This window comes from Camelus ferus, chromosome 7 (genome assembly GCF_009834535.1).
Source record: "Camelus ferus isolate YT-003-E chromosome 7, BCGSAC_Cfer_1.0, whole genome shotgun sequence".
NCBI lineage: Eukaryota > Metazoa > Chordata > Mammalia > Artiodactyla > Camelidae > Camelus > Camelus ferus.
Genome location: NC_045702.1, coordinates 38,275,898 through 38,296,897, shown reverse-complemented (window position 1 = coordinate 38,296,897; position 21,000 = coordinate 38,275,898). Strand labels below are relative to the sequence as shown.

The following is a 21,000-nucleotide window of genomic DNA, read 5'->3' as shown; positions in this document are numbered from 1 at the left end:
TCTCCATCAGAACATGTAGTTTTGACAAGGTTCCTGTGAAATTTGGGTTCACATTTGAAGTTTGAGCCCTGCTCGTTTGGTCTTGTCCATTTCCACATTAGCCTGGCCCAAGCTGTTGAATAGTTTTGTCCAAATGCTTCCATTTAAGGCTTGATAGCACATTGAGACACACACACACTTTTTTTTCCCCCTAGAAAAAGGAGTTCAGATACTGCGCTGTGGGACAGTTGTGATGTAATTCGACTCCGGCGTGTAACAGATGTACGTGCTCACAGGGGGCTGCGGGCACACCATCACACTTCTGCAAAAGGCGTTTCCACCTGTTCATGGATTATTCTTCCCTTTATTATTTACGTCAGATGGAAACTCTCTTAACACATTTTGTTGAAGTGACTGATGATGCAAGGCGCTCGTCCACTCTTCAGGGAAGACGCTCACATTGATGCGTTGTAAGGCCATTTGTGTTTGCTTCCTTCTTAGGTCTTTAAAAGGTCTTCATGGGCGTTGGGCCACAAGACATCATTGAAGGGCAGCCCCAGGCATCAGCCCTGCTCAGGCATTTGGCCTGGTTAGCCATGGCTTTCACAGCCTCCTGCCCCGGACCCATTCCTCCCTGCCCTCGGATTCCTAGACTCCGTCCTTCAGTTCTTGCTACTGGTGACTGATCACCCATTTGTCCCATATTCTGTCCTTTTCCTTGACTTGAGCATCACCTACAAAATCAAGTAAGAAGCCGCTTTCAAACGAGTCTCAGGTGCAGGGCCCCCCTCGGATGGTAGAGCATCCCTGCTCGGGCAGAGTACAAAGCCACGTACCAATGTGGTGATATAACTTCTCTCTGCCCTTTGATGGGTCCCCTGTTTCCCAAGCTGAGCTTGATTAAGTTTGCTGCAGCACGTACCTTTGCTCACCTTGCATTAATTAGATTTTTCAGTTGTGTATAAAGAAAACCCCAGTTAAACTAGTTGACACAGTAACATGTTTAATTGACGGACTCACGTAGCTGGAAAGCGGTGGGGGAGGGTGCTTGCACTTCACTCGTAGCTTGATCCAAGGCTTAAAGGAGGCCCCCAGGATCTGTGCTCTCTACAGTTCCTGCCCCAGTTCTTCTCTGTTGAAACACAGTCCTTCCCTCGCCAGATTCTTCTTGGTTATCGCTGCAGACGAATTACACAGGCAGAGGGGAGTCTTCTCTCTCCAAAGCCCCAGCAAGTCTCATGCACCTCCTCGATCCTGACTGGGTCTTGTCCACAACTCTAAGCCACTCACTGCAGTCGGGAAAATAAAATGAGCTGGTTCCTTTCGACGAGTGGTTCCCAAATTTCAGTAGGCCACCCACCTGGAAGGCCTGTCAAAACGCAGATCACTGGCTCCACACCCAGGTTTCTGATTCATTCGGCAGGTCTGAGGTGGGATCTGAGAATCTCCAGCAGGTTCCCAGGTGGTGCTGATGCTGAGGTCTGAGCATCAGCCCTGAGAACCACTGGTTTAGACCATCAAGACCACATCACAGGGAGAAAGCTGGTGTCCCCAGCATACTTCTAGGTACTCTTTTACCTGGAGAGAAGAGAAGGGGTATTTACGTCCCTCCCCTGTCTAGTGTCCTTGTGCTTCTGTTTAATCCCCGCTCCCACCAGTGTGCAGTGAGGAACCTCTACATCAGGTGCTTCTTAGGCCCAGGGATGCAGCTGTAATCAAGACAAAGTTTTTGCTCTCCTAACCTGGAGGGGTGGCGAGGACGATAACAATAAGTAAATACACATATATGAGGCGATTTCGGGAGCTACAGAGAAAGACAGAGCAGAGAAGGAGATGGAGGATAGGGGGGGGCCTTGGGGGGGCTGTTTCACGTAACATAGTGAGGGAAGAAGGCCCTTTCAATGAGGTATGATTTGAACTGAGACCTCAAGGGAGGGAGGGAGGGAGGTCCACTCAAATTTAGAAAAAATACTTTCCAGGCAGAATGCAAGAACTTGGAGAGCTTGAGGAATTACAGAAGGTCACTAGATCCGGGGCAGAAGGAGCGAGGGGAAGAGAGAGGGACAGGTGGTGGAGAAACAGGGCTTTACAGGTTGTGGGACGGGCCTTGGGTTTTACTGTGAGGAGGAAGAGACACCTCCCTGAGACATGGACAGCACATCTGGGAGCAGGGCTTTGGAATGTGATAGAATAACCCTGTGAGATGGATGTGAGAGCACGAGCTGTGTCTTTATATCTGGTTAACGTCCAACTACTGCAAATCCAGTGTGGGGCTCTGAGTGGACCTGGTGTCTTTGCTCCCTACCCTAACTGTTTCCTGTAATCACATGTTTTGAAATTCGATATTCTACAGAGGAAGGTATTCATTGCCCTTCTGTCTTCTGGTCAGTGCCTCTGCAGTCTGAGTGTCTTTCTAGTGAAGTCTAATAGAAGATTGTTTTCCTCCAACTTTAAACTCTGAGCGATTCCCCTGGCATCATATAAACTTGAAGCTTAGCCCATTTCTCCCATTCTTCCTCAAGGCAGAGGGGAAAAGGGATTGCAATTGAATTTTGCTCAGGAAAACATTTTAGAAGCATATAGATTTTTAAAATAACGTCCCCTCTGAGAAAAGGAAGAAATGAAAAAGTAGGTCTGATTCAAATACAGGTCAAATACCGCCAGGTCACGTGTTCATAGGTCTGCAGGGCTGCTGAGAAGGCCTCGTGGGACTTTCCAGAGGGTGAATCATGGAGCAATTCTAGCAGGAAATGTGAACGCAAAGCACCAGACAGTCTCCAGAGGGCCGGTTGGTCCAGGGGGCTCTCGCCTCAGCCTGACACTGTGATTCTGGGGCCAGTGATGGAACAAACCTAGCCCATACAGCCCTCCTGTGCTTAATCACTCATTCATTCCAGTTTACACTCCTGTGTGTGGCCGTCAGGTCTCCATCTGGCGATGCCTTATGTTTTGAAATCTGCTCATTTTTACCTACGTTACTGCAGCTGTTTCAGCAACCCCTGAGTGCACTGAGTACCTTCCTGTGAATGTGCCTTGTTTACATTTGATGTCGTTTGCTAGGACTGGCCCTCCCTGCTTCTCTCTGTTCCAGCCCAGTGTAAGGACCGTTTCATTCTGAGAGACTTTCTCCAGCTAAAATTGATTTCTGCGCCCCCCTTCCCCGCTCTGTCTCTCGTGCTTCACTTGTTCCATTTTATGCACTAAGTCCATTTGGCCTTCAATATATTACCGTGATTCCTTTACGTGATAGCCTCCCTCAAGAGATGTAAGCTCTTGAGGAGAGAGGCCATTTGTCATTCACATTTGTGTCCCTCCCCCACACCCATCACATCCCAGCATATGCCGGGGGGAATCAGAGGAAATGCTCAAGAAAGGTACAGAGAGTTGCACTGAACTGCATCCCAGGTCTGGCTGAGTGATGCTGATTGTGGGACGTTTCAATCCTGGGACTTGTCAAGCAGTTTCCTGTTTTTTGTTTGTGTTTGTTTTTGTCTTTGGTATTTTTAGATAATCTTCCACTCTCCACCCCCCCCCCCTTTTTTTTTTCTGAGGACAGTTGGATTACACTTTCCTCAGCTCAAGGTCACTTTTCCTTTTTCTCTAGAAATTTCTAGAACCACCTCTGAGAAAGAGAAATGTGATTTAACCCAACCTAACAAGCAGTCCATCTCTAGGGCTGAAATATGAGTGTGTCGTGGAGGTTGGGGAGGCCAACAATGAGCTCAGACGTGCTCTGCTTGTGAATATGGCCTCTCTGGCCCCGCGTGGCAAACTTGTCTTCCCTCTGTTGGCCCCCTGCCTGAGTGAGAGAAGGACCCAGGATGTCACCACCATGGATCTCCCAGCCTGACAAATCCACGTACAGCGTGTTCAGAAAAAGAATTTCAGCTTAGAAAGGGGGACTGGAGAAGGCTGACCTGTGCACATTTTCAGGGCTCTGGGATTCCCAGAGATGTCCCTAACTGCATTTCTGTAGCTCTACTTGCTTTTTGTTTAACAATCTGTCTGCTCAATTTATCCTAACTAGGAATTGCCTCCTACGTAGAAATGATTGGCTCGGAATATGTACTTCGTGTGAGGGTGGGAGGTCCATGGCCTTCCGGGAGGAGGAGGGAGGCAGGTGATGCAGCGTGTCTTCGTGTCTCCATGTTCTTGGCTCTTCCCCAGCGTGTTACGTAGAGTCATGGGGCTCCTAACTGCCTATCCTTTGCGAATCTCATCTCACAGATAAATTACAGTTTGAGGCCTGTGATGCGTGCACAGCTGCACCATCAGGGCCACCATGGTGTGTGAATTCTGAGCACATTCCTGTACGTCTGCAGGTGCTGGCAGCAGCCTGGCTGCTGCAGTAACGCAGGCCTCCTTGTCCTGACCTGGACTTTCTTAAGAGAGGGCTAAGAAGACAGGTTCAATTTGGGTTTTGTTCCTCTTCCCTCTCAATGACATTGGAAGAAAACAAAAAGCACCTGAGGACCTGTCAAAGTCAATCATATTCTGCTTAGAAACCAAGTTCACCATAGAGGGCCAATCAGTGGTGTCTGGACTCACCCGTGTTGAGAACAGCTTGATCTTGGACACGTGAGTCAAGTTATCTTTCCAGTGGAAAATGAAGTAGTTTTTGGTATGTGGATTCCTCGGTGAGGAGGAAGTTAGTCCTTTTTTGACTTACAGCCAATTAGACAATTTAATGTACAAAATGGGTGTTTGCTTCACAGTCCTATGTAAGAAAGGTGGCTGTGTCCTTTCCAAAGAGTCCATTTGCCTTGAGATGAAAGGGTGAACTACTTTCCATGTGAACTGACAACACTGTTTCACTCATGCTAACAGTGTGTGTCCTGAGCCGAAGGAGCATTGGGACCGTTCTCATTGCTGTGCTTTGACAAGTTAGGGGAGCGAAGTGATCAGTTAACAGACCCATTTTCCACAAGGTATTCAGACTGTGAGAGGTAAGTAAGTGTCAGATTGATGTCCAGGCCTTCAGGGTCACAGCTCCCACCGTCTATCTTCCAGATGTTATTGTTGATTCTTGCTAACGTAATACCCCTGTTGATCTGACCTACAGGTGCCGCTGGACTGTGTATGCAAAGCTTACGCCAACTAGGGGGCTCATTTCAAGTCTGGGTGGAAATAAACAGAACGCAGTCCTCTATGTAGCTCTACTGGGCGCATACTCCACACACTTCCAGGGGAAACAGCTACCGTAGGAAGGGGACCTTGCATTTCCTGTGCTTTTGTTGGTTCTTATTTTTGTTAGGAAAGACCTTTAGCCTTTTCTGCTTGCAACTTTATAGGCATCATTAGGCATAATGGACCCTGTCCAGCCTTTCATACCCTCTTCAACCAGTTACCAGCTCTACTGAGCTATCCTGCCTAAGGAGTTATGCACAGATCACTTCTGTCCCTTTACGGGCTCTGTGATTGGGTAACTTCCCGGAGCTTTCCTGGTCTGTGAGACGGGATGAATAAGAGCTGCACTCTGGGTGGCTGTGAGAAAGAGCCCAATGAGACAGTGAATGTGAAGCATCTAGGCATTGCTCTCCTTGTCTCCCCGCCTTTCTCACCCACAGATATAATTTAAGCCCTCATCCCCACAAGCCTGCACTATGGCCATAGACTACTGAACGGGGCCCCTTTGCTAGAATCTGTTTTCACCTCTAAATCTCTCTCCACCTTCAGGTGATCCTTTGAGTTCTTCGGTCCTCTCATCAAAAATGTAAGTGGTCTCCCTACTCGAAGGACAAAGTCCAAACGCTGTAGCTTGGCATCCAGTGTTGGCACCAGGCTCTACCCTGCACATCTTTTCAAATAAACACTTCATTTCCCAAACTCTCTGGTCCAGCCAGACGGATGGGCTTTGAGTGGAACCAAGCTGTGTCATGCCTCTGGCCCTTTGCTTAGACCATTTCCCTGGAATCTTCTTCCCCATCCTTCCAAATCTACCCATCTTTACATATCCAGCTAAATTTCACGACTTTCTTACATCTTTCCTGTCCACCAAAGACACAGGCTTTTTCCGTTTTTTGGGTTTTTTTCCTGAACTCTTTCATGAATTAACCACTCTGTTGATTCGGCTGTTAACTGACCTACCTAGCTTCTTTTGGTCACTAATCGGAGTTCAGATCCTCTGTTGCTTTTTATCCTTTCTTCAGCTTATTTCCCCTCTCCTCAACTGGAGGGTGTAAGTGTCCCAAATGTGACTAGATCACGTTTCCATTTCCCATCTCCTAGCATAACATCCTTGCATTGGAGGCCCCCAGTGGTTGATCTGAGGCCGAAGAGGTTCATCGTGATTAGAAGGAACCTTTTCTTCAGAGGACTCTCTGTTTGTAGCATGCGTAAGCAGTCGACGTGGCAACTCAGCACGCAGCATCTTAATCTCGATCGGGACATGCCAATTCAAAGCCCCTTGTTAACGGCACAGCATTCTCAAACTAATTTGTCACTGTATCCTCTGGACATCAGAATGCTAATTCTCTCAGACTTGATAATTTCTGCCAAAGCTCTGAGCGTGGCTCTGGCTGACAGCCTCCAGAGGCTAAATTGGAACAGAGGCAACTGACTAAGTAAGCCATTTGGAGTGTTACGTAATTTGGACTTCGATTTAGGTTTTTTCGGAAGTGAAATAGAAATATGACACCAACCCAGGCCCAGGTGTTTTTCTCCTCTCTTCTGCGTTCTGGTCTTTCAAAAATAAATATGGGGCAGCTCTCTAGGTTTTAGGATTGTTTTTTGTTTGTTTTTTTTTTTTTTCCCAATGGGACTCCTTTTCATTTCATGTAATTTTGGGCCCCTTTTCTGGTAGAAACTCTGTGACATACAAGGTTTGATGCTCAACATAGGAGGCTGAGTGGTTTGGGTTCCTTGGTGTGTTGAGTTCTGAGGCAATGGCTAAGAAGGGGGGCTTACTGTCTAACCACGTGAGCTCACATCCTGCCTGCACCATTACTGTGTGCCATCAGGAGAACGGCAAGCTTTCTAAGCCGCGAGCTCCTCATCTATTAAGTGCATAGACTACCAATATCTACCTCATGACATTTTTGCAACTGTTACAGATGATATATTTTACGTACTCAGTACAGAGTCTATGATAAAATAAATGATCCACAAATGCTGGTAATTTGTGAAAATGCTATATATTCATTTGCCAATGTAGTGATAGGGAACAACATAAAACTAAACAAACAAAACCTTTTTTTTTAGATTATGATCTTGGACTTTGTAGAGATTTTAAAATATCAATGAAAGAGTTGTGCTGATTCTATTAAGTCAAATTATGAACAGTGGTTTTGACAGGTAAGTGAAGAATGTTACTTATACCCATCTCTGGGGTATTGGACCTACATGGAAGTTGTACATTTTTGGTTATGAAATGAGCCTGGCTAATTAGAAATGGTTTTGCATCATAACCGTGGATAAGCCAAGGAGGTACATGGGACCAGTGGAGGACACCGTTGTGAACGGTTCCCTGAATGTGAAATCAGCGTATTCCTGGGGTCACCAGCCTGCCTGCTGAGGTCACACCAGAGCTCCCAGTTTCCACATGAACTTTCTTTCACTGTCTTATCTTGGTTACTAACTCTTAGTGTCCCATCATGGTATGCTAAGTGACAAATGGAAACATACAGAGTGTGTGTTGGCTACCAAGTCCCTCACTTAAGGACAGATGCTCCTTGTCCTCATCTTTCCCTTTAGGGTTTCTCTGTAACCTTTAGTGGGGATCTTGAGTATGAGAGTGGAGAAAAGGAGAGGACTTTCTGACTACACTGTTTCTGTCTATATATTTTTTAAGTATTTACACAGGACATGTGACCTTTAGAGCCGTTTCTACTTGATGCCAGATTCCAGGAGCAGAATGAGAAAAAGACCCTGACAATTCCTCATGGATTTTTGACTGTTCCTAAACGTTAGATTCTCCTTTGAGTGGTTAAGTAGTTCTAATTCTTACCCTGGTAGGGGTTACTGGATGGCCTAGTCTTAAATTAAGCCTCAAATATTTCTTGCAAGACAGTGAGCAGTCATGGGGGAGGATGGAGTATGATTTTCAAATGGATTGGTGTATCAGTTGGGTTCTCCAGAGAAACGGAACCAACAGGATATATAAAGAGATTTATTATAAGGAATTGGCTCACATGGTTATGAAAGCTGACAAGTCTCAAGATCTGCAAGTTAAGTCAGAGACCCCAGAGGATCAGATGGGTAGTTCTAGTCTGAAGGCCACCAGGCTCAGAAGATCCAGGAAGGGCCCATGTTCAAGCCCAAAGGCAGGGAAAAACAATGTCCCAGATGTCAGGCAGTCAGGAACAGTTCTTCCTTTCTCAAGGGAGGGTCAACCTTTTTGTCCTTCTGTTCAGGTCTTTCACTGAGTGGATGGACCCACCCACATCAGGGAGGGCAGTCTGATTTATTCAGTCTCTAATGAGATTTAAATGTTAATCTCATCCAAAACCACCCTCACAGAAACACTTAGAATAAAGTTTGATCAAATGTCTGAGTACCCCAACGGCCCAGTCAAGTCAACATGTAAAATTATCCATCACAATTGGAGTACAGACTTCTACTTTGATCCACCTCTCCAGGTCATCCAACAGCCATCCTATTAATTTGTTATTCTTTCTCGGGTTTCTTACTGGCATAATACATAAAACAGTAACGAGACTTCAGCTCAGTCTGCAGTCACTGAGTTCTCACTACATGTGGGTGCTGGTTAGGCTTTGGTGAGGGAACAAAGAGGGACTAGTTATGATTTCTGCCTCAAGATTAAAACTTCCTCTGTACCAGACGCCTGCTGCCAACCTAATTTTATAAATTCATTTTCTTTAATATAATTGATCCTGAGTGTGTGTGCACTTAAAAGGTTCCTTTGAAAACTTGACTTTCTCCAGGGAGTTTAACCAGTCTCGGTGGGTTGGTTCCTCTCCACTTGCCCTCTGCATCTTTTGCATCCATGCAAAATGAAGGAGCTGCTTTTTATCCTTCTGGTTTTTAATGTTACGTAGAATCTTGCTGACAGTCACTGTACAGTGAGAGGGGAAATGCCAAGCAAGGAAAACCCTCCCCAGAAGCCTTTCAAATGAAATCATGCTTCTGATGAGATTTTGAAGCTGTGACCTGATTTTGAACCGTGTATCAAGGTTTCCACTGGCTCTCGTGTGCAGTGAACTTTGCTGGCTGTGTACCTATTGGCTCTGCTGTAGAGTTTGCATTTTTATCGTCTTTGGTCTTCTTATAAGCAAAGGACACCTGGCTTTATAAGCACCCAGGTCTTATTACTTCAAGTTGCCAATCCCAGCCAGTTTGTTCCAACAATTTCCCTGCAGTCCCCTCCTTCCTCGCCCTCCGTCCCCTCCCCCTCAGTGTCTGTGTTTGCTGGGGGTGAGGGTGTGGGGCAGCGGGGAGAGAAGGAGAGTGGATGCACAGGTGAGCATTTGCTTCCTGTTCGCTGTGATTAGCACAGCGTTGAGGGTTAGTGCCAGATTGCACAGCCTCTGGAGGGTTCAGGAAAGGATGTAGTGATGAGAACAACAGCTGGCCTGCTGGTCTGGAAATCACAGGAGCAGTATGTTTGTCGCTTTCCTCATCACTGTTGTGTGTGCCTTCAGACTTTCTATACTGTGTGTTCCTGTGATATTTGGAAGAATCTGTCCAAATGGATCTAGGGTGGAAAGGTTTAGTTGTGTCCTGTGGAGACCCTGGATGAGCTGCATCTGGGAAGGAAGTTTCCTTTGGGACTCAACAGGGCTGGCCTCAGACGCTAAAGCTATTCTTCCTAATCCAGATCAGATTGGTTTTTAATTTAAAAATGTATAATTTGAAGTGAGAAATGCACCCAGGTTGAGTAATCAAATGAGTGTGAAGATTTAGGAGTAGAAGAGTTAACATTAATCTTAGGGCAGTGAGATGATCACAAAACTCCAGGTTAAGGTACAGGACAGACTTCCATGGACTCAGAAACCTCCGTGTGAGAGATAAAGATTGCTTTTGCCCTTAAAATGTTTCCAAGGGAAAAAGTCCTTCTGGTTCACTGGTTTTCTTTAAGGCTAATGGCTGAACCTGCTTTGTGAGCAAGGCAGGGAGAGTAAATGCTGGGATTTTCCTGAGAAAAAATTGATGCTTAAATTAGTTTTCAGTGACATGGTCCTGTTAACAACTCCTTGGAAAAATTACTGAGGGGAGACAGCTTTTTATTATTTTTTCTTAAGCTGTTATGGGATCTCCTGCTGTTACATAGAATTTCAAATGGGAAATCAGAGACTCGATCGCAGAATCTTTCAGTTCTAGATTATTAGCAGAGGTTTTGTCCTGGTGAGCTGTACTAAGGTTTTACTTATCCGTGGCCCTGCATCAACCCTTTTTGTTCAAATTTAATTTGTCCCCCAGTTACCTTTTCATGAATATGGATGGTCTGCACAATCAATCAGATGGAATTCGCCGTTGATCCAATTGGGTTGTGCAGACTTTGTTGACTGGCTGAAGTCTGAATGTTACAGTCATTTGGAGGCAGTTGGGTGGTCTGCTGAAAATAAACCTCATTTGGGAATAATAAGGTGGAGTAAATCTGGATCCAAGACTTTGGTTTGGATCTCAGCTGGCATTGGATGATGATAAATAATTCCTCGGTAATCTGTGTGAATCTCATAGGCTAAGACCCCTTTCAGCTCTCTGAAGAGAAAACAGTCTAAGGCAAAATTATGGTCTGTGGGAATTGCTGTCAATTCTGAAGCAAACCTAAAAGAAACCATCTTGTGTTGTCTAAATGGTTCCTAAAGAATGGATAGGACTATTTTTTAGTAGAATTCATAGAAACTTTGGTATAAATTTTACATTTAAACTCTTGGGGACGTTTATGAGATTTAGAAAATTCTTCCTTTTTAGCAGGTTAAAATCCAAACAAAGTATGCTTCAAAAAGGTATGATGCATCTGTCGTGAATGCTGCGGGAGAATCAGGAAACATAGATAATGAAGAAAGTAGAAGTAACTCCACCAAGATAACTGGTTTTCATTATTTTTAGGCACACATATATGTGGATAAACATAGACACTTATTTAAAAACAGCCAGATCCTATTATATATACTATTGTAAGCTATTTTTTTCATCTAACAATATATTATTAACTTTCTTATATACCAGTAACTATTCTTCTATGATATTATTTTTAAATGCTTGTATGGTGTTTTATTTATTTTTCTTCTCATCTATGAAAAACCTAAACAGGTATATTATGTGCCAGACAAAGTTTTGGTTGCTTTATAAATGTTAATTCATTTCATATAAATATAGAGATAACAAAGTTCATTTTTCCATTCTTCTAATGGAATATTTAAGGTGCTTTTATAATAAATTTAAGTCTCATTGCAGTGAACACACCTTTTAGCTAAATAGTTGTGCTTATCATCATTTCCTTAGGATAAATTTTTAGAACTGGAATTTCTAGGTCAAACTGTATGCAAATATTAAGGCTTTTGATATACAGTAAATATTGATTTATTTTTAAACTGTCACCAGGAAAGCGAAGCCAGTTTTACATTTTAACTAAAAATACGTGAGCAAGTGTCCTTGCTAGCATAGAGTATTTTCATTTTCATTAAAACCAAACGAGACAAATCTAGAAAACCCAAAAGCAAAGGGAAAAAAAAACTTTTTCCAAAAATTATTTCTCATTTTTAATGGCATTCATCATTTTCTTGTTGATTTTTGGACATTCTTTTGATATTGAAGATATTCAACTTGTAATATCCTGCAGTTTTTCCCCTTAGTCATTTGTTTTGATACTCTGATTGTAGTCGTTTATACCATATGCAAGTGTTCCTTTTCTGGTAGCCAAATATATCTATTTTTTTCTTGGTGGTTTATGGGTTTTCCCTTTGCATTTATGCTTATGTGGATTTACTTGCCCCTAGATTGCATAAAAATATACACAAATTTTCCTCAAGTACTTTTATGGTTTCATTTATTTTATTTTAGATCTTTAATCCATCTGGAATTTATTTTGGTCAGCATAATTTTTTTGAAGCTATCTAGAATGCTTTCAGTACATAGGAACAAATCTTATCCATGTGGTTTTTAAGCAAGTTTTATAATGAAACTTCAAACCGTGGGCTTAATCATAGCAACAATTTTCAAAAATTAACATTTATTAATTTCTTCCCATGTGCTAGGTAATGTGCTAAGGGCTTTGCATGTATTATTTCAGGGGCTTCCAACGAGAAGCTCAGTTTAAAATGTTAGTTACCACGGAGGCATCATGGTAACCAGTCATCTTCCCGTAATGGCCTAGGACATTGCTGGGTAAGGGGCATAATCATCCAACTACAATCCAGGTTCACCTGTAGGTTCCCTCTTCTGGCCCTGCTGCTGGGGTGTAGTCTGGGCAGTGTCACTGTCTTTCCTTTCCCCGCTAGATTCTTCTTCTGCTGGTTTCTAAGTGCAGCGTTCCTGTGAATGAGTGTTGTTGCGTCTTCTCTCTTACTGACAGCATTTATTGATACGGTTGGCATTTTTATTGCCTGTCTGTTTTTAATCTAGGGGAAGAGGTTCCTGCATAATAGGTGTGGGTTTCCATTTTTAGGCAGCTGTCTTCTTGTGGCTATGTATTTCATCCCCTTCCTCTTATAAACACCACAGGCAGCAATATCTGCACATGTTTTTCCAGGCTCTCTGGGCGTTCACCTCCATCCCCCTGGGCCCAGAGCCCCAGGGATTTATCTCGCAGATGGTGCTGCTGTGCCTTCAGCCCGCCAAGGGCCTAGACTTCTTAACTTTCTGATCCTGACTGTGTCCAGCAGTTGCTATTTATGGATTCTCCTCATTCCTTTGTACTTCTGCTTTAGACACATGAACTGTTAATTTATGAAATTTTGCTCATATTAGCACTGAGGTTCTTTTGCATTTTGTTTTTCTTTATTGACCGTTAAGAACCCAATTCATGAATTCATTCAGAAGTGTTTCCCAAGTGCCCAGTAGTTCCCAAGAACTGTACTAGGCATGAGGGATGCATACGCAGATAAAAGAGGCACGATTTCTGTCCTCACTGAGTTTACAGTCTAGCTAGGACAAAGGCATTAAGTAACCACATGAATAAATGTTATTGCAAACAGTGATAAGTGCAAAGTGTGATCAAGAAAAGTGAGAAGAGTTGTGAGATGCTTTAATGTAAGCCTGGTGTGGAATTGGGCTGTAGCGAAGCTGAGCTGAGGAAGGGATCCTTAAGATGCCATCTGATAAGGAGTGGGCATGAGTCAGACAATAGCTGTACTAATGGGGCTGAAGTGGTGCCTCTCACTGTGGTTTTGGTTTGCGTTTCCTTGATGACTGTTGATGGCTAGCATCCTTTAATGTGTTGACATTCATCCTTACGTTAGAAAACAATGGAAACCTCATATCCTCATAAACCTCATATTGATGAGAGAATGAGGTAAAAATGAGGTAGAATATAAACTCCATGAGGATAGGGACCTTCTTATCTTATTCATGTCTGCAATCCCATTAACCTAGTGGTAGGCAGCAGTAGTATACAGCAAAATATTGGCTGGCTGCCTGGATGGATGGATGGATGGATGGATGGATGGATGGATGGATAGATGGATAAATGGCAAAATGGATGGATAGAAGGATGAATGGATGGATGGTTGGATGCTTTCTTTCTAATGAAGATAAAGTAATTTCTAAAATGGAATATAATTGTTTTCCATCAGCCTTTTCCATTGCCTTGTGCAGTTTATTGATTCATTCTTACATTTACAAAGAAAGAAAACTTGTCAGGTATTAGATCGCTACAGCTTATTTTCCTTGTCTCTCTGAATTATTCACTTTTCAGAATTACAGAACTGTGGAAGTTAGAAGAGTTTTTGTAACTTTAGAGGTCAAGTGTTTTAATTAAATGTTTTATTCTTTTTACCTTTCCAAACAACTATTGTCATCTTCTTTGAACTGTTCATCTGTTTTCATGATTCTCAACAAAATCAAACATCAAAAAATAACAGTGACAATGACAACAACAAAAAGATCATTCCAGCCCAACAGCCATGCATTAATAAACTTCCAAAAGCAAATTGGGATTCTCAAGCCATTATCTTTCCTATTAATGGGTATTACTATTGGTACATAGACAATAACATAGACAATTATTAAATGCCATAGAGTCAGACTCTTAAAATAATTGTAAATCCATACCTTCCCAAGCAGAATGTCATCTACTCTTAGGTTTTTGGAAATTATTTATGATGCAGTCAAATGTTAGAGCTGCTGGTCAAATGGCTCATCACTCGATGGGAGGCCACCTCAGAAACTTAGGCATTTCTGAATTTAAAACTGTACTCTCTCCACTTGTGACATTCATTTTTATGAGACTACCAGAGTCAAAAGTCCAAAGCTCACATTCCCATCAGGATGTCTCTAAGATCTGCTGAGTCAGAAGCACTGAACTCAGCTCCTCAGAAGGGTACATCAAGAAGCCATATCTTATCCTAGGCCAGTTTGGGGTCAAAAAGTCCTGAGTAATAGGAAGCAGGCAAGCACACCATTGGTTGACAATCGCTCTTGATATTCAGTTTTTATAAACAGAAGTGATAAAATAATTATCTGTTAACCCCAAGACCTTTGTGATAACCTAGGAAAAGTACTTTAAAGTGTTGTTGTTATTGCCCTGTTTTACTATTATCTTTTCATTTTCATTTTTGTCAGCTGTTATTTAATACCTCGGAAGCTGCAGGTCTCTGAAAAGTCTTTGCATAACACAAGCCAAACTTACTTCAAAAATCATTTTTCACCCCAAAACAGAAGGTTGAGATAGAAGACGTTCTGCCAATTTGGCATCAGAAAGGTTGCTGTAAGGCCAGTTAAAAGGACACTCTGCAAATGTAATAAATGCAGGCCATCCTAAGGGGGATGAAAAAGCACTTTCCAGAACTTTTATTCCTTGTGTTAAAGATTTAAGCGTAAACCTCTGAAAATCCCTGAGAACTAAATTTCTACTTTCAATGCATTTCTTTGTTATGGTTTTTCCACTTTCTTTTTTCTTAAGAAAGGCTTGAATTCATTTACCCCATTTTATTAAAACAAAACAAAATAAAACTTAGCACCACAAAAGGTATTTTAAAAGAAATTATTCCACTATCTCTGCATAGTGCTGTTCATATTTGCATCTTCTCTTTTTTCTTTTTGCAGGGCCTTCCTTGCTTAAAGGGGAGGAACATTTCCAAAGCAGATTCCTTGTGGGTGGGAGGGTGGCTAGTTGATCTGGGATCTATTGCCATAAAGGAGGAGCATTACCTTGGGTCAGCAGAAGATAACAACGCCTCGCATGTATATTTGGTATTTGATGAAAATTTGTTGGATGGATGGATAGATGAGTGAATAACATGAGCAAGGAGAGTGTGATGGTTAATGTTTGTGTCAGTTTGCTTAAGCAGTAGTACCCAAATATTTGCTTTAGCACTCTAGATGTTTCTATGAAGGGATATTTTAAATGAGATTAGCATTTAAATCAGAAGACTTTGAGTAAAGCAAATTACTCTGTCATGTGGGTGGGCCTCATCTAATCAGTTGAAGACCTTATTGGTAAAATACTGACCTCTCTCAAAGAAGAGGAAATTCTGCCAGCAGTCTGCCTTCACATATTGCAGCCTTATTCCTTCCCTGTGTTTCCAGGCATACCCTGCAGAGTTTGAACTTGCCAGCCTCAGCTATTTGTGAGCTAGTTCTTGAAAATAAATATCATAAATCTCTCTCTCTCCCAAGGATTATTAGTTCTGTTTCTCTGGAGAAGGCTGAACTCAGGAGAACTTCTCTGGATGAATACATAGTTCACTGACTAGGACTGCTTAGAGTTAAAAATAATGAGGGATATGTGACACAGCTGGGTCAAGTGTTCAAAACGTGTGTGCCAGGGTGCACATAGCACCCACAGCAGAGAAGGGCAGTGTTGCTCAAAGTTAAGAACCAGATGGGCTGAACATCTTTCAGCCAAGCATCAACATATCTCTACATGCTGGAAGTAATGGTACACGTGGTGTACATGCAGTTTTGTTTTCTGCTTTTCCTCCTAATACAACATCGTTCGACATTTTCTCATTATGCTACATAGACTTCAGAAATATTTGTAGTGGTTATAAAACATTTCATTGTGTTCTCTATTGTGGGACATATGTTTCTAGCTCAACATCATAGATAATGCTTCATGGAATAGCTTCATGTATATATGCTTTCTGATCTCTTCATTGTTTCTGCAGGGTAAACAACCAGTTACAGGATTGTAGGATAGGACAGTAACAACATTTTGTTGTCCTAAATGTGGTAGAAGGTAGAAAGTAGAGAAATAAAGAAGAAAAAGTACTGTAGATAAAAATCAGAAAAAGATGAAAGACAAAAATCCAAACAGACCAGTAACTGGAAAATTATAAGTGGATTAAAGTTTCTGTTACAAATTACAGACTCAGATTGGATTTCTAAAAGAAGTAGTTGCGTAAGGTTATATGTGGTTTGCAGAAGGAATACCTAACAGAATGGCGTTGAAAGTAAAGGGATGGAAAAAAATATATCCTAATACTAACCAATGAAAGCTGGTATAGCAATAATATCAGATAAAATAGAATTAAAGAGGAAAAAAATTAAAATGAGATACTAGAAACAATATACTAAGAAGATATTATAGTCATGCATATGTCCATTCCTAACCACATTGCCTTCACATATACATCAAAAACTACCAGCTTATAAGCAGAATTTGGCAACTCCTTAATTACAAGGAAACATTTCTAATCACACTACTCCCAGAAATGGATATATCAAGCTGAAAAATTGGTTTAAGAATATGGAAAATTTGAACAATTAGAATTTAGTGTGATTTAATAGACATATATAGAGCTGCATTCAAGAAATAAAGTATACATTTTTTAAGGAATTCATGAAATGTTGTCAAAAAATTGACCATTTATTAGACTCCAAGAAGTCCCAACATATGCTGAAGATTGCTATAACATATAATACAATTAAATTATTTAAATTCTCAAAAATATAGCAAAAGTGCTTATTAGTATTTTCAGAAGTAGCCCCAAATTGGAAGTACTTTATTGTCAATGATTAGCTTAAAGTGAACGAAGTCGATGGACTAGTATCAATATGCATAAATTTTGAAAACATAATATTGCATGGAAAAAACCAAGTTCAAGAAGGATATGTGCAGTGTGATACCGTTGGTGTAAAATTAAAAATATAAAAGAAGACCACATATTGCTCATGGATACAATTATATGTAGTACAAGTATGAAATTATTATAAAGAAAGAATAGTCATTTGTCTTTGGGGCATGGAGTTAGGGCTGGGAGAGATCAAAGAGTTTCTATTATACTTCTAATGTTTTCTTTATTTTAAAAACCTAAAATAAATATAGAAAAATGTTAACATTTGTTAATTCTGAGTGCTGGTTACATAGCAGCTTGCTGTATTACTCTCTGTTCTTTTCTGTTTGAAATATTTCATTATGAGCAAAACTTTGGGTTATTTGCCTGGAGACACAGCTAGCACTTGGTATTTCAGTTTCAGTATTTTGGTTTCTTTATTTTTTATTGTACAAAAGTTCTTAATGTTTATAATTTCAAACTGAATTCCTTCCATTTTTCCAAAGTTTATTTATACTTAAAAAGTGACTTGGTTTTTAGTCTTCCACTCCTGAAGTTTATTCTTTCTTTGCATTCTTATGCACCTTTCTCCTTGACCCCTGAGGGTTTTGGTCATGAATATTAAACAAGAAAGAATTAGAGAATCAGTTTGCATTAGAAGAACCTTTGGTGTAAGGATGAAATACAAATCTACCCTTATCGTGGACTCAACACTGAGTTAAGCTTGATTGCTATTCAATGAGCATCGTCCAGGACCTCTTTTACTTGTCAATCAAGTAACATTCACGTTTATTGAGCATCTATGACATACCCAATGCAGTGTGTCAAATCTAGGGCATTGTGGCAGACCAAAGAAATATAGATAGAGCAAGGACTTTTTCTGCACTTGAAAAAGATGACAGTCTACCTTTGTTGTCTATAAGAAGCCTTCCCTTAGCTAGGAAATAGCAGTACTGGAAAGAGCTAGGAAAAAGCAGTACTGGAATAATCAGAGCCCTGATTATTAGCACTTTAAAAGTAAAAGAAAACCTTTCTCCACCAAAGGCCAGCCACAGAAACTCCATCCCTGACTTCCCATAACAAGACTAGTCCTCCTTCTCACTGCTCCCTAGCTCAGGACTGGGACTCAGGGGAGGTTCATCCTACAACAGTCCTTGTAGCTCTTACCGTAGCCTTTAACGTGCTATGTGCCTGATTACTTGGCTGTTCCCTGCCCAACTCCTAGCTCCATGAGGCCTGGGACTCCATCTGCCTTGCTTAGTGTCCTGGCCTCACACGTAGTAGATGCTCAATGCATATTTGTTGAGGGAGAAAGGGGAGTAGATGAAATGCATAGTAAACTCTTTGAAGCACGTGGTAAAGTCTTTGAGGAATACAGTTGTATTTTCCATGCAATGAAGTCACCATGAACATAGGAAAAAATTAAATTTACCGATAGCATTGATAATATTAGTATTTTAGAGGTGCACACATCTGAAGATTTCCATCATCATGAAAAATTTGTTTTTAATACTTTCAGACATCTTTAGTGGGGATGGGGATGGGACAGTGGGTCAGGACCCCAACTTTTGAGACAAAAAGACAGAATATAAGTGACAGAGTCATATTATTATGGTGATAACTTTGGATCTAGTTTGAATTCTAATTTATCAATAAGCGAATTATGAATTTGTATATTTTAACTATTATTAGAAACATATTATTTGTGACACCTACCAAAGCTGATTTCAGTACACCAGTGAGTGGGTCTCTAGGTCCAGTAACCAGTCTCTAAATGTCTTTAAATGCTGACTTTTATAAGTAAAAGATTGTTTGAACACATACCTTTTATATATATACACACGTATATTATTAGAACATGTATCCTATATATACATTTATACACATACACATATTACATATATGTTATAGTATACATATGTATTATATATAACTATGTATTTCAATACTAGTACATCATTTATGTTATAAAATAGGAAAATATAAATTAAAATACGGCAGAATAATAATAAATATAAACTGAAGTTCTGTTTTTACCTCCTTATTCTCCTTCCGGCCCAGCTTTGTTGTACTGCTAAGGCCCCCTGACCCCAGATTCTGATTGAGCAGGTCTAGAATGGAGCCCGATTTTTCCATTTCGACTTAGCTCCTGGGTGATGCTGAAGTTGCTGTATTCTCAGTAGCTCTGTTCTAGACTAGCACTCCTCAAACTCGAATGCACATTCAAATCCCCAGAGATCTTGTTACAATACAAATTTCGGTTCAGTAAGCTGGGATAGGGCTGATTTTCCGCATTCCTAAAAAAAACCCAGGTGAAGCCCCAGGTGAGGTCAAGGCTGCCAGTTCAAGTAGAAGGACCCTAGGACAGAGTTCAGCTGGACCTTAAGTTGAGTCCCTTAGTGAATTTGCAAACAATGCCAGGCCTACAGGGCAAAGCTATGAGAAATAGAGGCTGATTTTGTCAGAGAGAGAGAGCCTTGCTAACAAGAAACCTCTTGCAGCCCTGTCATTTGTCCTTAACTCCTTCATTCCTCCCTTCAGGAATTCTGGTTTTGCGGTGAACTTAATTGAAGGACAATTGTGAGTAAAGAACTTTGAAGGAGAAGATTACAAGTCTTTCTTTGAAATGTTTCTAATAATAACCAAGATTGTTCATTTTCCTCTGAGTTCTGACATGTACACAGGGATGGTTTTCATCCCAGGTCTTAGATAACGTTTACCTCAGCAGTTAGCTGATTCTTTTGCAAAGGTTAATGGGCAAATAGAATGTTCTTCTTAGAGTTCACAGAAACTCTTCCAGGCAGTCTTTGTACTTATATTGCATTCTTTAACATCAAAATTCTTTCTCTATAGAATATTGCATAGAAGGATACAACTAACTATAAGAGCTCAAAACAGACCAGCATCTGGAAAATTAAGTAAAATTATTTTAATGCAAATTTAGGGGGACCAGGCTTATATTTTGACCGTACAATTTTATGTATACAACAAAAGTGGAAGAAAATCACCAGGCTGTAATGTGCTTTCAGCACTTTTAATATTGGAAAAATACTTCACTCGTGGAAGATTCTAAAAATTTTAGCTTAGTTCCTCTATTCTAAAAAAGTGAGTTTACTGACGATGAGGATTCCTGTGGAGAGTCAGGGGCTAGTGTGGTCTGTGACCCCTAAGGACAGGACCTTCTTAGCTGTGCTTGATTGGGGTCAATAATCTAGACCATCACTCAACATCTGCTCGTGGTAAGGATCAGCTTCCGGGGTTCTCCGTCAGAGCTGCACCAGGGAGTCACCTGAGGGTTTGCTGATACTCTGGCCACATCTAGACCAGGTAAAGTCAGAATCTCTGCCGGTTGTGGTCCCCAGCATCAGGGTTGTTTAAGCTCTCTGATGATTCTAAAGTGTAATCAGGGTTGCGATCCAGTGGGCAAGAGGCCTCGGTTCTCTCACTTCTAAATTTCATTTTTTGATCTCCTGAATTACGGTTCTGGCTCCTCTGCATTTGCTCAGTTTGAGCCAAATTTACAGATTAGTTTCAAGTCTACCTCTCCCTGCAGCTCTACATTCTTCTCCATTAGCTAAACACTTTCAGCTCTCCTCTGGCTGTCCTTTAATTTGAAAGCATAATTTCTTCATAGTTTCCAGCTACTTAAGGTCTACACTAGGTTTTGTTTGTTTGTACTTGAAGAAATACATGTAGATTTCTTGTGGGTTGAAACTATATCTTCTAATCCATTCTCTCTCCTAGGAAGATGCAAAATTAATGTGTCTTCTCAGTTAGATTATCTGCGGTTCCCAGTGCCTAATTCAGTGCCTGGCACGTAGAATGTACCCAGCAAGTATTTGTTGAATGTATAAGTCATCGACTTTTCTCTCTCTTTAACTCTCATGTTCAAATACTCAGTCAG

At 41.2% G+C, this 21,000-nt stretch overlaps 1 protein-coding gene across 6 annotated transcripts in view; it reads left to right on the top strand.

The window, feature by feature from the left end:
• The window catches only part of BMPER (BMP binding endothelial regulator), a 260,419-nt gene that overhangs the window by 202,991 nt on the left and 36,428 nt on the right, over nucleotides 1-21,000 (top strand). The window contains exons 14-15 of one of the 6 annotated variants that reach the window (XM_032483757.1): nucleotides 5,656-5,692; nucleotides 6,208-6,659. The exons of the other annotated variants lie outside the window; for them this stretch is intronic. Coding sequence (XP_032339648.1) covers nucleotides 5,656-5,659 — 4 coding nt within the window. The 3' untranslated portion in view covers nucleotides 5,660-5,692; nucleotides 6,208-6,659. Of the gene's footprint in view, nucleotides 1-5,655; nucleotides 5,693-6,207; nucleotides 6,660-21,000 lie in introns of those variants that run through there. 6 annotated transcript variants of the gene reach the window in all.